This window comes from Camelus dromedarius, chromosome 23 (assembly GCF_036321535.1).
Source record: "Camelus dromedarius isolate mCamDro1 chromosome 23, mCamDro1.pat, whole genome shotgun sequence".
Taxonomy (NCBI): Eukaryota; Metazoa; Chordata; class Mammalia; order Artiodactyla; family Camelidae; genus Camelus; species Camelus dromedarius.
The window spans coordinates 8,592,603-8,606,861 of NC_087458.1; the positions used below are offsets into that span (position 1 = coordinate 8,592,603).

At 38.3% G+C, this 14,259-nt stretch overlaps 1 protein-coding gene across 6 annotated transcripts in view; it reads right to left on the bottom strand.

Annotated features, from left to right (window-relative positions):
- LOC105102703 (Fc receptor-like protein 2) overlaps positions 1-14,259 on the bottom strand; it is a 51,689-nt gene that overhangs the window by 20,895 nt on the left and 16,535 nt on the right. For 2 of the 6 annotated variants that reach the window (XM_064477875.1, XM_064477874.1), the window contains 3 exons: positions 10,206-10,338; positions 1,910-1,930; positions 294-536 (listed from right to left, as the gene is read on the bottom strand). In XM_064477875.1, coding sequence (XP_064333945.1) covers positions 294-536; positions 1,910-1,930; positions 10,206-10,236 — 295 coding nt within the window. In that variant the 5' untranslated portion in view covers positions 10,237-10,338. Of the gene's footprint in view, positions 1-293; positions 537-1,909; positions 1,931-10,205; positions 10,456-14,259 lie in introns of those variants that run through there. The other 4 variants (XM_010996117.3, XM_064477877.1, XM_064477876.1 and 1 more) reach the window with 4 other exon arrangements.

The following is a 14,259-nucleotide window of genomic DNA, read 5'->3' on the forward strand; positions in this document are numbered from 1 at the left end:
CCTTAAGAAATCTCCATATGTACTATTAAAAGAGGAATTTAAAACCACACCTTTCTTCAGACCTAGGTCCCTTTTACCCGGCGACCTCTGACTTACCGATACTTCTCTGGATGGAGTCAATAGAAAATCCAGCATCCTGTTGCTGCCCTATTTCCTTATTTTCCCTGCTGAAGTCAGTACATCAAATATCCTCATGTCTGTTTACAGCCCTGCTTGGTCTCCCTGAATTAACCCAGCCCTTAGACATATCGCCCAGTGGTTTAATTTCAGGGATTCCCTCTTTCTTTCCTTACCAGTTGAAAACTCCACATACACAGGTTCACTGAGAGAAGATCTTCGGGTTTTGCATTTGTAATATCCAGTCTTCTCTATTCGGATCTCTTCAGATTCTTTATTCAACGACATGCCATTATAATACCAGGATATGTCTCCTTGGGCAGGAAAATGGAAATCCCTGCATGTGAGAGTCACTCTATCCTTTTGGAAGTGTGTGGACCATGGAGGTTTGAGGAGAAGAAAAGCTTTTGGAGATACTCCTGAATAGGAAATGGAAAAGCAAAGGCAGGTGAAGGGGAGTGGGAGGAGGGTGGAGGGCAGAGGAGGGCCCAGCCTGAAGCTAGGAGTTTTTCTGAGCTAATTCCTATTAAGGGTTGGAAAGGGTTGGAAATGGGGCAGACACAATTTGGGGAAAGGCCTAGGGCAGAATCTGTTACTCCTCATTTTTTGCCTAGCCTGGAGAGTAGATGGGTGTCATCGGGGAAAGGTCTCAGGCTCCTGGTATGTGGGCTCAGAATAGTTCACCAGACATGATTTGTAGTTGTGTAGTAGAGAATAACCTTTGTTTTGTTGGAGGTTTACAGGGACACCATGACCTGGCCCACAGGGATGGCTGCAAGAACAAAGAATGCCTGCGGGCAAGAAGATTACAACAACCAACCACCCCCCTTCCCTTATTTTTTTGTATAAATGGAGCCTGTGTTCTGACTAGAGCGGGATGGTTCTCCAAGACGTTAGTCTGCCGTCCTCTAGGTCAGCCGGCTTTCCGAATAAAGTCGTTATTCCTTGCCCCAACACTTCGTCTCCTGATTTATTGGCCTGTCACACGGCAAGCAGAATGAATTTGGACTCGGCAACAGCTGAGCAACACCGTGAGGGCCTCAGAGGGTGGGCTGACTCTGAAAAGCCCTTGTTCTATACATTCCTGTTAAGGTAAAATTAGCCTGGGACGTGCACACCTCAGAAGCAGTCTTTAGACTCTGAAAAACCAGTTCCTACTTGGTTGTTGATATTTAATGTACAAGATTTCCTTTTTACTTGCCATACTTTCAAACCTTGCCTAATTTGAGATTCGATGGGGAAAGCAACTTTTCTACTCTCCGTCTAAGTTGGACACTATCAGTAAGTGAGGGATGCACAGAATGTGAACAAAGGGGCATGGTCTGCTGGAGTAATCATATTTGTGTATGTAATTGCAACTGACCAGTGGAATCAGACACTGAAACAATGCAGTGATATGAGCTTTTTTTTTGGAGATATAAAGATTTGACTGCAACACTTTCCTCTGTGAATGAGAGTATCTCTATACTCTTTGATAGTGGTATTAGCATGGACGTACAGAGGGATTAAAGGAGATCAAATCTGAGGTTCTTTCAGCATCAGCCTCCTGCCTCTGCCCAGCCTTCTGCTGTCTTTGCTTCTACACTGTGACATTCAGTAATAGGAAAATAACTGAAGACTGGAGAAATCAGAGGATGGTCTGCTCACCCACCATAGCAACAGGTGTGACCTCAAAGTAGCAACACTACTGATTTGGCACATTGCCACAAGCCTCATTTATGGGGACGGAGAGGGTTGGCTGAGAGGACCAATGCTTGGAGACCAGGAGGAACAGAGAGAAGGGAAAACAGACCTGATTGTCCTCCTCCAGGAGCTGTAAGAGAGCCAAGATTTAAAGATTAGCACAGAGGAATGTTTTTCACATCTCTTCAATTAGACACTCTCTGAGAAATGTTCCAAAAACCCAGCCACAACCTCTTCTTTGGTTTTTCCTTCCCATTTCTTTGCCTCCATTTTAAGATACTCATAGCCCACAAACAAACAAAAAAGAATAGTCTGTAATTTATTTCATGAATGTGAATGGCTTGTATCCACAACGCTGGCTCATCTCTTCGCTATCTCATACTTAGCAGCTTCATAGTTCATTTCCTCCCAGTCTCCAACTAGCACTCCAGCCAGGTTTATGTATGTATGGAATTTATACCTACAAGTACTTGATTAGTTGGGAATTAAAGGAACTCTTGCCCTAAAATGGCCAAGATAGGGTTCTTTTGACATTCCAAAACTGGTTAGAAGGAAACCAGCTTGATAAAACATTTTTTCAGAATTCTGACCTTAAAGGAACAAAAGCCCTTCTAGGAGGAACTTGTATTTCTCTGCCTTTAAGGAACTTGCATGACCTTAAAAGAACAAAAGCTCGTCTAGGAGGAACTTGCCTTTGAGATGTAAATGTTTACTTGATCCTCTTAGGCATTTTATTCTGTGTTTTGAGAACTGGGTCTCTGCCGTGTAGAAGGTACACGAATGGTGCACGTTTGGCAGTCAGTTAAATAGACTGGGGTTTTAAGCAGCCTTTTTGCCGGACTGTGTCAGCTCTCAAGAAAATTCATCATAAAGGATCCTAGTCCATAAGGGGCCTTTGCCATCTTAAACTTCATTGCATCTGCCTGTACAACAAAGGCCTTTACTTTCTTAGACTATTTTTGAGAGTAAACTTTGTGGATCTTATAAAGGTTGTGTTTGGCCAACTAACATCCTTCAAAGTCCAACGATCCCCATTTCTGGGCTCTCAGATGTCTTCCTGTGATCACTCAACAGATAAAGTTCATTTGTTACCGGTTGTGTTTGCCCTAACAAACTAATAGCCCTAGGTAATGCCTAAGCTCATAATAGCTCAGGCTGGCTTGTTTCACCCCACCTTATCAGTCAGACCCCACTGCCTTTCATGGACCTAAGCCTCTTACCTTACCTACAACCAATCAGAGACTTGTGCACAAGTCCATCAGGCACCTTGTGACCCGACCTGATAAAACACCCCAACAACGGGCCCTCGGTGCTCATGCAGGTACCCGTCATCTGTGTGGCCCACTGTTGTCTATGACAGTGCACCCTAATAAACTCCTTCCTGTTTTCATACTTTATCTTTGGTAAATTCTTTTACCAACCCATGCACCATCATGTCACCAACCAGCCGCTCGGTTGTGTCCCACAACAGGCTACCTGCTTTGCACTCTCTTGTGGGGTGCCTCTTGTGTTCTTACTGGTTTGAGTTGCTATTAAGATACTGTTTATCAATAGCCAGATGATGGATCCTTCAAACTGGAGAAACTTCTAAGTTGGTAAATTTTTAGAGAACTCTCATTATAAACAGCTTTTATTGGTGCTTATGAAAGGACCAATTTAAAAGGTGGATGCAGAAATGCAACAACTAAACTTAAGAACTCTTTTAGTTTAAAACGAGGGTAAAAAAACTGTTTCAAGAAGATTTATTTATGGTCTCCACTTCCCCTCAATAGGTCTTATAGATGCTGATAAAAATATTAGCCTGATTAACAAGGAAATAAGAGGAAACTGAGTGAAAAGTCAAAATACTTCTTCCCAACAAGGTGAAAATTTCAAAGGGATTCATCCCAACAGGATAGAAATCTTTAGATAGTTTTAAAGAAATGGGATAAATAAAACAAATGTTGATGGGATTAAAGCAAAGTCTTTGATACAACACTATCTGAGGTTGGGTGAGCCAAAGGGACTCCAACTTGTCCCTCTAACATTAAAATCCATTCCATTTTCCCTTTTTTTTTTTTTTTTTAATTAAAGACTGGAAGAAAATTACACTGAGATACCTGACCAGCAACTGCTTGGGACAACAGTTAGATCACTTAATCAAGTTAAGACTGACAAAAGGGCCTGAGTCCCTTAGCTTGACCTCAAACCCTCTTATACAAAAATGGATAAAATGGCTGGGGGATAAAGAGAAAAGTTTCTGGAACTTCTTATAAGACCAAAACCTATTGATGGTGTCCTAATCGAGACTAAATGTAAAGGTATAAGAGTTACAGAATTGAGATGAAAGTTTATAAAAACTGTGTATTTGAACAGGCTTTATATAAAATGGTTATTTCTTTTTTGCCTAATTGTACTGTGGGATAGACATTATTTCTCTCTGAGGAATGCCTTCCCTTCCTGGTATTATAAGACAGAGCATATAAATCTGCCTTTCAGGCAATATTAATTAAACATACTAAAGGAAACCAATACAGTTACCTGTGCCCATACAATATAAAGCAAAAACTAATATTCAGGAACTAACAAAAGCAATAAAAAAGATTTTGCTCCTAGAATTAATTGCTCTTGTACATTCAGAAAGCGGGCTTTTGTTGAACACCCTGTGCAAACTTCTGAAGGCATGATAAATTGAATCCTAATGTTCTAGAATATAGAACCCCTGATTTCCAGTTTCGTTGGAAACCTTCTCCCTGCTATAATAAAAGCTAATGAAAGAAAATTAGTTTTGAGACAGGAGGGAAGGGGGAAGGACACAGCCACAGAAAGAATGACAGCGATTTAACATGAAAATGGTGGAAGATTCACCTCCTAGTTGGCTTTGAGGATTAAGAGGTTTGACTTTTGGTAGATCTTGAGCTTCATTATATGCTCATTGTAACAGCAATCAAATAACATGCCCGCAGGCGCCATGACAGCCCCAAGGCTAACTGCAAAAGGCCAAAGAATGGGCGGTGGCCCTCTCCCTGGGAACCCCAGCCCCTTCCCCACTGCAGTTGGAATGATCCCACCTGAAGGCATGTGAAGCTACTGAGACCATAAAAACTGGCAACACCACGCCTAGTGGCCCTTTTCGCTCCCTCCTCTTTGGAGACGGCCTGCACTCTGTCTATGGAGTGTGTACCTACTTTTACTTTAACCTGAGCACCTAATTCCCACACCTCTTTCCTTGCCTTTATCTTGCCTTACACTCTATGCAGTATGTATCTCTAAATAAATCTACCTTTACTCAACGGTGGCTCGCACTTGAATTCTTTCCTGTGCGAAGCCAAGGACCCACACTTGGTGGGGCACATCCCAGGGGCTCAGCAGAGACCTGGGACACGGCCCTCCTCACGTTCCACATCTGTTTTCCTGCATCAGTTTGGCAAATTAATCTTTAAATATCACTTGGTGACAGACCAGGATTTTTGGGAATTAAAAGCAACTGTCTTTCACTATAAACCTCCTAGAAGAAAACATAGGTAAAACAGTTTCTAACATAAATCTTAGCAATGTTCTCATAGGGCAGTCTACTCAGGCAATAGAAATAAAAGTAAAACTAAACAAATGGGACCTAATTAAGCTTATAAGCTCTTGTACAGCAAAGGAAACCATAAACAAAACAAAAACACAATCTACAGAATGGGAGAAAATATTTGCAAATGATGACACTGACAAGGGCTTAATTTCCAGAATATATAAACAGTTCATACAACTTAATAACAACAACAATAAAAACAAACAAACAAAAACCAACCTAATCCAAAAGTAAGCAAAAGACCTAAATAAGCAATTCTCTAATGAAGACACAAATGGCAAATAGGCACATGAAAAAAATGCTTGATATCATTGTCAGAGAAAAAAGCAAATCAAACTACAATGAGGTTCACCTCACACTAGTCAAAATGGCCATCATTAAAATGTCCACAAATGATAAATGCTGGAGAGGGTGTAGAGAAAAGAGAACCCTCCTACACTGCTGCTGGGAATGCAGTTTGGTGCAGCCACTGTGGAAAACAGTATGGAGATTCCTCAAAAGACTGAAAATAGACTTACCATATGATCCAACAATCCCACTCCTAGGCAAAATAATCTGGAGGGAACTCTAATTCAAAAAGCTCAATGTTCATATCAGCATTATTTACAGTAGCCAAGACATGGAAGTAACCTAAATGTCCATCGACAGATGACTGGATAAATAAGTTGTGGTATATTTATACAATGGAACCCTACTCAGCCATAAAAAAGAATAAGATAATGACATTTGCAGCAACATGGATGGACGTAGAGATTGTCATTCTAAATGAGGTAAGCCAGAAAGAGAAAGAAAAATACCATATGATATCACTCATATGTGGAATCTTAAAAAAAAAAAGACAGAAAGAAAAGAAAGAAAGACACAGATGAGATTACTTACAAAACAGAAACAGACTCACAGACATAGAAAACAAACTTATGGTTACCGGGGTAGTGGGGGTGGGGGACGTGGATGGGAAGGGACATATTGGGAGTTTGAGATTTGCAGATACTAACTACTATATATGAAATAAATAAACAACAAATTTCTACTGTATAGCATAGGGAACTATATTCAATATCTTATAGTAATCTATAATGAAAAAGAGTATGGAAATGAATATATGTAGTGGGGGAGGGTATAGCTCAGTGGTAGAGCACTGCTTAGCATGCACAAGGTCCTGGGTTCAATCCCCAGTAACTCCTCTAAAAATAAATAAATAAATAAATAAATAAATAAATAAATAAATAAATAAATAATAAGCAAACCTAAAAAACAAAACAAAAAACAAAATATATGTACATATACATATAACTAAAACATTATGCTGTACAGCAGAAATTAACACAACTTTACCAGCAATTGTAAACTGACTATACTTCAACTTTTTAAAATGGGGAAAAAAAGCAAAGGGAGAATATTTTATCACTGAACAGAATGAAATACTGTTGCCATTTTAGTACATTAAAAAAAAAAAGCAACTGTCTTTGTGTCTTTGTGTTGCTTATCTCTACAAATCAGAAATGTAAATACAGCTCACAGTGACCTGAGGTTGAGCCCAATTAACTCAATTGAGTTGAACCTGAAACCAAAGAGGAAAAAAGGGAAAAAGAGGCCTTTTAAAACTACTCACAAGCAGGAGGTGCCAAGATGGCAAAGTAGAGAGACTCACAGCGCACCCTCTTCCACAAAAACACCAAGAATTACGTCTACAAACCCACTGAATTGCACAGAACACCTACTGAACTCTGACAGAGTGTCTCTCGCTTCGAAATACAGGAAGATTCTCACAAAATCCGATAAACGGCAAGTTTATACTGTATAGCACAGGTAACTATATTCAGTATCTTGTAGTAACTTACGGTGAAAAAGAATATGAAAACAAATATATGTATGTTCCGGTATGGCTGAAGCATTATGCTGTACACCAGAAATTGACACACACTGTAGATTGACTATATTTCAATAAATATATATACACATGGAAAAAAAAATTGTTCAAAAAGCTCCCTCACCCAAAATCTAATTAACAGCTTCCTTAAGGATTTATCAAGGACAGATACCAATCTCAAGTTCTTTTCCACAAATAGTAAAAAGCTTTAGTTATCTGAACAAATAAATTTAACTTAGAGCAACTGTTATTTATAAATTAGTAAGTTTATAATACCTGATTCATGACTAAGTTTTAAAATGAAGCTATGAGCTCTCTTGTTATGTCTGTTTATATGTCTGTGTATATGTTATACACATGATATATCTTGACCTTTGGATAGTATTATCAAAATGAAATTTACAAAAAAGCTCTATTTAATTGATATAAAAATAAGTACTTACAAATTAAACATATTGAAATGTAATAGAAACTAACCTAAATGAATTTCCAGTTTATGTAATCTGAGAAATAATTCAATATTAAATTAATATCCAGTATTTTAAGTTTGTTGGTTTAATTAATATAGACATCTTGTTTTTATTACACCTAGGTTTACTAAAAGTCAAATAAGATCGTGTTATCTATTATAAAATTTATGAGCAAGAAAAATAGCTTGAGATGGTGGCTGACTTTGTCTCATGTCTCATAAAGTTTTCATGGGTAATCTAAACATAATTGTTAGGAACAAATGAATTAAACAGATATAAATGGGGTAAAAGCTTTTAGGTGAACTCTTTAATTATATTTTATGGTATGTCTACTTAAAAATTATTTCTCCACATTTTCAGTAACTTGAAACTTCACAGTTTTGCTAAGTTAAATGATGGAAATTTATTAAATGTCTAGATCATTTTCACATAAAATAGTATACTGAAACAATTACTAAACATAGGCTTCCTTATATACAGAAAATAGAGATATTTAGGACTATTAATAAAAATATTTGGTGCCACATTAAAATTTTCTATAAAAATGTTTCTAGAAATCATAAATAATATTTATAATAACATTGATAGTTTTGCCAATCTACAGAATACTAATGTAAAAGACAGTTCATAATTGCTTACTCTTTAGTTTTCACTAGAAATTAAGATTTTTAAAAGTTAAGAATTCTAATTAATATGTGTAATTAAAACTACTAAAATTAACAAGCAAAACATCTTTGTATGAAAGGGAAACAGTTTAAAGAATGGAAATGCATTCTGTTATGGGAAAACATAGTAATTTTGTCCTAGAGAGAAAGAAAGAAAAAGCATGGGATAAAACCTAAAAGTAAAAAAGAAAGTTATAGAAGGTTTGTGGGAAAGAAACCACGAGAAAATTTTGTGCATGTTCAAGACTGGCTAAGGGTAAAATAAAACTTAATTGAGTGAACACATTTAAATATTAAAAGTATGCTGATGCAAAACTAGAATTTGGCTTTCTGTCTGTGTCAAGAGAACAAAATTTTCTTGGAATATTGATCGGCTTTTGATAACAGATTGTAAAGTTTCTTCATCTTTAAAGTAATTTGTTCTAACTTTGTGTATTTGCCTTTAAAAGCTTTTATTGTCACTTTGGCTGAATGAGTAACTATTGTTTCACAGTGACCTGTGATCCAGATCAACAGGATTAATTGTGTGGGACTGAATGAACGAACAAATATAACTTATAATTTTATGACTTCTTGTCTGAAATATTATTGACCTTTAATCCTTATTTTCCACAGAACCTTTCCTCTTATGCTATGACTTATAAAAAGTTGATAAAGTATACCTTTGTAAACAAAGGTGAAACATTTATCTTTTTCTCTCTACTTGATCCCTCCAAAATTTGGCTTCTCTGGCTGGCTCCCCTCTGGACTTGATGGCTTATTGCAATCCAGATCACAACGAGTTATAGTAGTCATCATTTTAGTTTGCTCTCTTTTTGTTGTTTTCAATCTGTTTATGCTTTGTGTCTCCCCTCTATTCTGATCATATTACTGTTACCAGCTCTATTACTTATATTCGTCTATTTTATAAGATTGTTGTCTCTTGCATTACCCGGTGGATAACCAGACCTCCAACAAAATTAATGATGGCTAAACATCCCAAGGCAATTGACCACATATCTAACTCTATATAGAATAATTGTAATAGTGCAACTCTAGATACGGGAAGAAGTAACAAGGGAAAAACATTTCCTAGATCATAATACACTAGTAAGACAGATGATCCAGAGAATTTTAGGTTATTAATAGGACCTAATCCAGATACAGCCCATGAATGACCTATTACAGAGAACTTGGTCTTACCTAAGAGTAAGTGTTCTTAGTGCCACAGAACAAAATGGTCATGAAATGCCTCCCAAACCTTGGTTGAATTTACGACCTACAGAGGGACACTGTAAACTTAAAAATTTGCCTGTGACTCCTGTTCTACAAGGATCAAACCATTAACCACTGTAGTTGCCCTGACAGTGAGCCCTGGAGCGGAGCAGAGTGGAGAAAAGCAGGAAAAATTCCATGCTTTGGATATACTGGCACTTAGACAATTACGATGCATATCTAAAGAAAATTTTCAAATAACTCCTAATTCTTGCATCTTCCCATTCATAGAAAAGCATTAAAATCGTTTACTTGAGATGTCTGTTCTTTGCCACTAGCAGTAATCACTTGATGCTGGATTACACATTTTTCCCAGCAAAAAAGTTTGTATAGATCCTGGCTCCTCCCTTGCCTCTCCAGAGCAGTTCCGCAGAGCTATCTGAGAGGCAGTATCCTGGGCTACAGTCCTCAGTAAGGTCTCCAAATAAAACTTAACTCACAACTTTTACTTTGTGTGTTTTTCTTTCGGCTGACACTTGCTGTCTGTCTCTGAACCCCAAGTGGAGGCAGAGACAGAAGCTCCTTGGATTTCCCCTGGCTGATATTAGAAATTGAGGCCCCTGTCCCAGTCCAGCCCCTCTACTCACCCAGGATCAGCAGAAGGAGCCACAGAAGCATGGGGACCTGGCTCAGCTGAGGGCAGGAGAAGTCTGTCTCACCAAAAGCCAAGCTTATTTTTCACCCACGAAAGAAGACAGAAGCGTGGTACTCAGATGAGATCTGCAAGCATTAGAAAAGGGGAAGGAAAGAACTGTATCTTGCTTTAGTTTCCGAGAAATTCACACAGCCACCTTCCTAGATGTTTGTATTTCAGCCCCGGTGGCTGTGCATTTTTAGATGTTGGTCATCTTCTAACAGCCCAGCTCTCTTGGGAGAAATGTCTTCAAGGCTCTTCTGGGTTCTCTGAAAATGCCAAGCTGTGGATTTGCATTTTGGCATTTTTCGAGTGGAAAAACCCCTTCATTACCTTCAATTCATACAACCTCAGGTTCTAATAAAGACACACTTGGCGAGTGTGGTGTCCTGCTATGTTTTATGGTGTGAATCACAAAAAGTCAAAGCATCAAAACAGACACGAAAACCGTCTGACCTTACCTAAGCTGGCATGAAGTTGTTAGAGAGGGAAATAAAAAAATTCACAGACCAGCAAAAGGGGCTGCCCCTAAATTCCCCGCGCGTCTGTACAAATAGCAGACAGATGAATAGGCATAGGGTAGGCAATTGTTTCGTGCCTCTCCTAGCCTATAACCAGTGCTGTGGCTGGACAGGCCCCTGTGATTCTTACTGTGATTGCAAGACACTGTCAGCAACAACCACGAAGAAACTTTGGAAAAAAATGTTTATCACTCCCAGGTCCTGGAAAGCACATGGCACACGCAGGGCTACACAGTGTGGTTGTGGCCCTGGGGTTCTGCTTTTATTCAAGTGGAGGTCGGGGGCCTAGTGTTTCGAGGGTTCACTCTTTACTAGAGAATTTAAAACATAAGAGCTGGAATTTAAAGCACAGGAAGAGGAAAAACAGGCCCAAATGGCCAGTGACCAAAATCACCCAAGATCTCTAAAACAAAGAAGGCTGGGCCACCCCGCCCCCCAGGTGGGAGGGGGGGGCTACTGGTTTTTTATCTAACGGCTGGCAATGTGTTTATTTGAAATAACTCTTCGAATGGATATCTCTGCAATCAAAGCGTAAGTCACGCGTTTACATTACAAAAAAGAAAAACGAACTGTTAGGGCTCACACTAAAGAACCCCTGTTTTTAAAGCCAGAGCCCTTTTCAGAGAGAACTTGCAGTCACAGACGTCTTGGCCTGATTAGTTTCTGTTTCAGGCCCCTGTGTGCTTTTTTCACAGCATTTGTCATAATTTGTAATTATTTCTTCTGTTTTTTTGCTTGTTTTTGTGTCTTCTCCTCAGCTAACATTTAAGGGCCTGTGTTTATTTTATTCATCCTTCTATCCCCTGTGTCTCTAACAACTCTTTCTTGGAAGATAAGCATTTAATAAATATTTTTTGAGGGACTATGAAAAACTCTGGACCAGTGTTGCTCAACATTGATTTCATCAGCATTCCCCTAAGGGCATTTTTTAGATTTTTTTTTTTTCTCCAGCCACCACCGCCCCCCTCCTCCATGAAACACTAATAGCACAGATATGCTGTATTACATAAAGTATATATATATAAAATATATATATATAATACATAGAGTATTTATATATATACGCTTTATAAATAAAAAGTTAGATACTTTTCACCTCCACAAGAACCAGTTTTTGCTGCCTTGAGGGTGATAGCACCTCTGTTGGGAATGCATGCTCTAGACATGCCATTCTCAGCAACGTAACTACCAGGATAGAAAGATATGACCATTCAAATACTCCTTAATATTAGAAACAGAAAATTTCTGATCAAGTTTCCCTTTTTTGGGGAGGCCATCCTGAGGCTATAATGGAAAGATGTCCTCTTCTTTAACCAAATAGCATTCCATTCTTTCCCCCAGAAATTATAATGTACAAATTATTAGTACATTTTGTATTTATGTACTTATGTGATTGTATTGTTAGAGCAGGCAGGTAGCTAGATATGGGCAGGAAAAGGGGGACACAGACCAAATGACAGGAACTGGGCAGAGAGGAGGGGCATAGGCCAAATGCAGGAAACCGTGCATCATGAAAGCACCAGGGGTCCCTGAGCAGAGAAAGAGAAGCAGGAACCTGTGGGCTGGTAAGTGGTCACAAATTTGGGGGTGATAAGCACCTCAGAGGCCAACAGAGAAAGGTGAGAAACAGCAAGACTCTCCAGTGTCTGAATGTAACTTTTTGCTCATCATGCCCTTATTTCAATAAAATTAGCCTGGCAGATTAGAAGTACCCATCATGCAGCGACACCATGACATTTTTGATCCAGACTAAATAAGGGCAAAAATCCCTCCTCCCTTTGGGAAGGTGGAGTTGGGATGAAAATCAGGGAATACGACCCCACACCCATCCCTCCCTAATGAATATTCTGCCCATTCATTTTTACACCCTGTGTAACCAACTTGCCAAAGAAACACAGGGCAGCCTCTCACCTGAGCCTGCCCATTCTCGCCTTGAGAGTGCACTATCCATCCCTTAACAAGTCCTCACTTTGCTTTTGTAACAACTGTGTCTTATCTCTGAACTCTTTCTGGGATGGGACAACAGCCTGGAAACCAGTTACATCTACCGGCAACAGTATGATGTCTCTTTCTCTCATTAGACTAGTATCACAAGAGCTGAGAAGTCTGATGTGTTCTCCATCCTGTTTTCTTTCTTTTCTTCCTTTCACTCTTCCTTTCTACCCTCCTTCCTTCGTTCCTTTTTCTTTTTTTGTAGTAAGAACACTTAACATGATATCTATCATCTTAACAAATGTTTAATTCTATAATACATCATTGTTGACAATAGATACCATGTAATACTGCAGATCTGCAGAGCTTAGCTTAATCTTGCTTAACTAAAATTTTATGCCAGGTGGTTAGTAACTCCTCATTTCCTCCCCCTGGCAAATACAATTCCACTTTTTGATTCTATAATTTGACTATTTGAGATACTTCATATGTGGAATAATGAAATATTTGTTTTTATGTGACCGGTCTACTTCACTTAGCATAATGTCCTCATGGTTTATCCATGTCACACATTAAAGAATTGTTCTACTTTTAATTTTTAGAAGTTTTCCACAGCTGCCAGGTCATTTTTCATTCCAACAAATTGTACAATAAAAAATTCTCTTTTCTCTATATACTTGCCAACACTTTTTTTTTTTTGATAGTAGCCATCCTAACAGGTGTGAAATAGTTGTTTTCTGTAGTCCTGTAGCTGTCTGTCTTTTTCTATGTTCTGTTGGTTTCATATTGATATGCTTTGTTCCTTTCTCTTGTGTGTGTAGCTTCTATAGGTTTTGTGTGCATTTGTTTGTGTTTGGTTACTTCAGGGCTTACATAAAATATCCTACAGTTATATTAGTCTACTTTAAGCTGATAACTTAAGTTCAACCACATACAAAACGGTATACTTTAACTTCTCTCCTCCCACCCACTTTATGTTATTGTTGTCGTGGTTTATATCTATTTATGTTGTGCATCTTCTATCATATTTTAGTTATAGCTAAATACCTCTGTATTTTAACTTTATGCTAGAGTTAAAAGTGATTTGCCCACCACCATTACAGTAATACAGAATTCTGTATTTGTCTATATATTTACCTTTACCAATGAGTTTTATAGTTTCACATGCTTTTGTGTGGCTGTAAATTCACTTTTATCTTTCTGCTTTCAAAACTCTCTTTGTCTTTGACTTTTGATAATTTGATTATAATGTGTCTCGATGTTGATTCGTTTCAATTCATTTCATTTAGGGTCTTCTGGGCTTTTTGGACCTGAATGTCTATTTCCCTTTCCAGAGTTTGGAACTTTTTAGCTATTATTTCTTTGAATTATCTTTCTGGTCCTTTTTCTCATTCTTCTTCTAGGATTCTCATAATGTGTATATTCATCTGCTTGATGTTGTCCCCTGAATACCTTAAGCTTACTTTACTCTTTCTCATATTTTTTTTCCTTTTTGCTCTTCTTACTGAATTATTTCCAGTGACCTATCTTCAGTTCTGTGATCTGTTCTTTTGT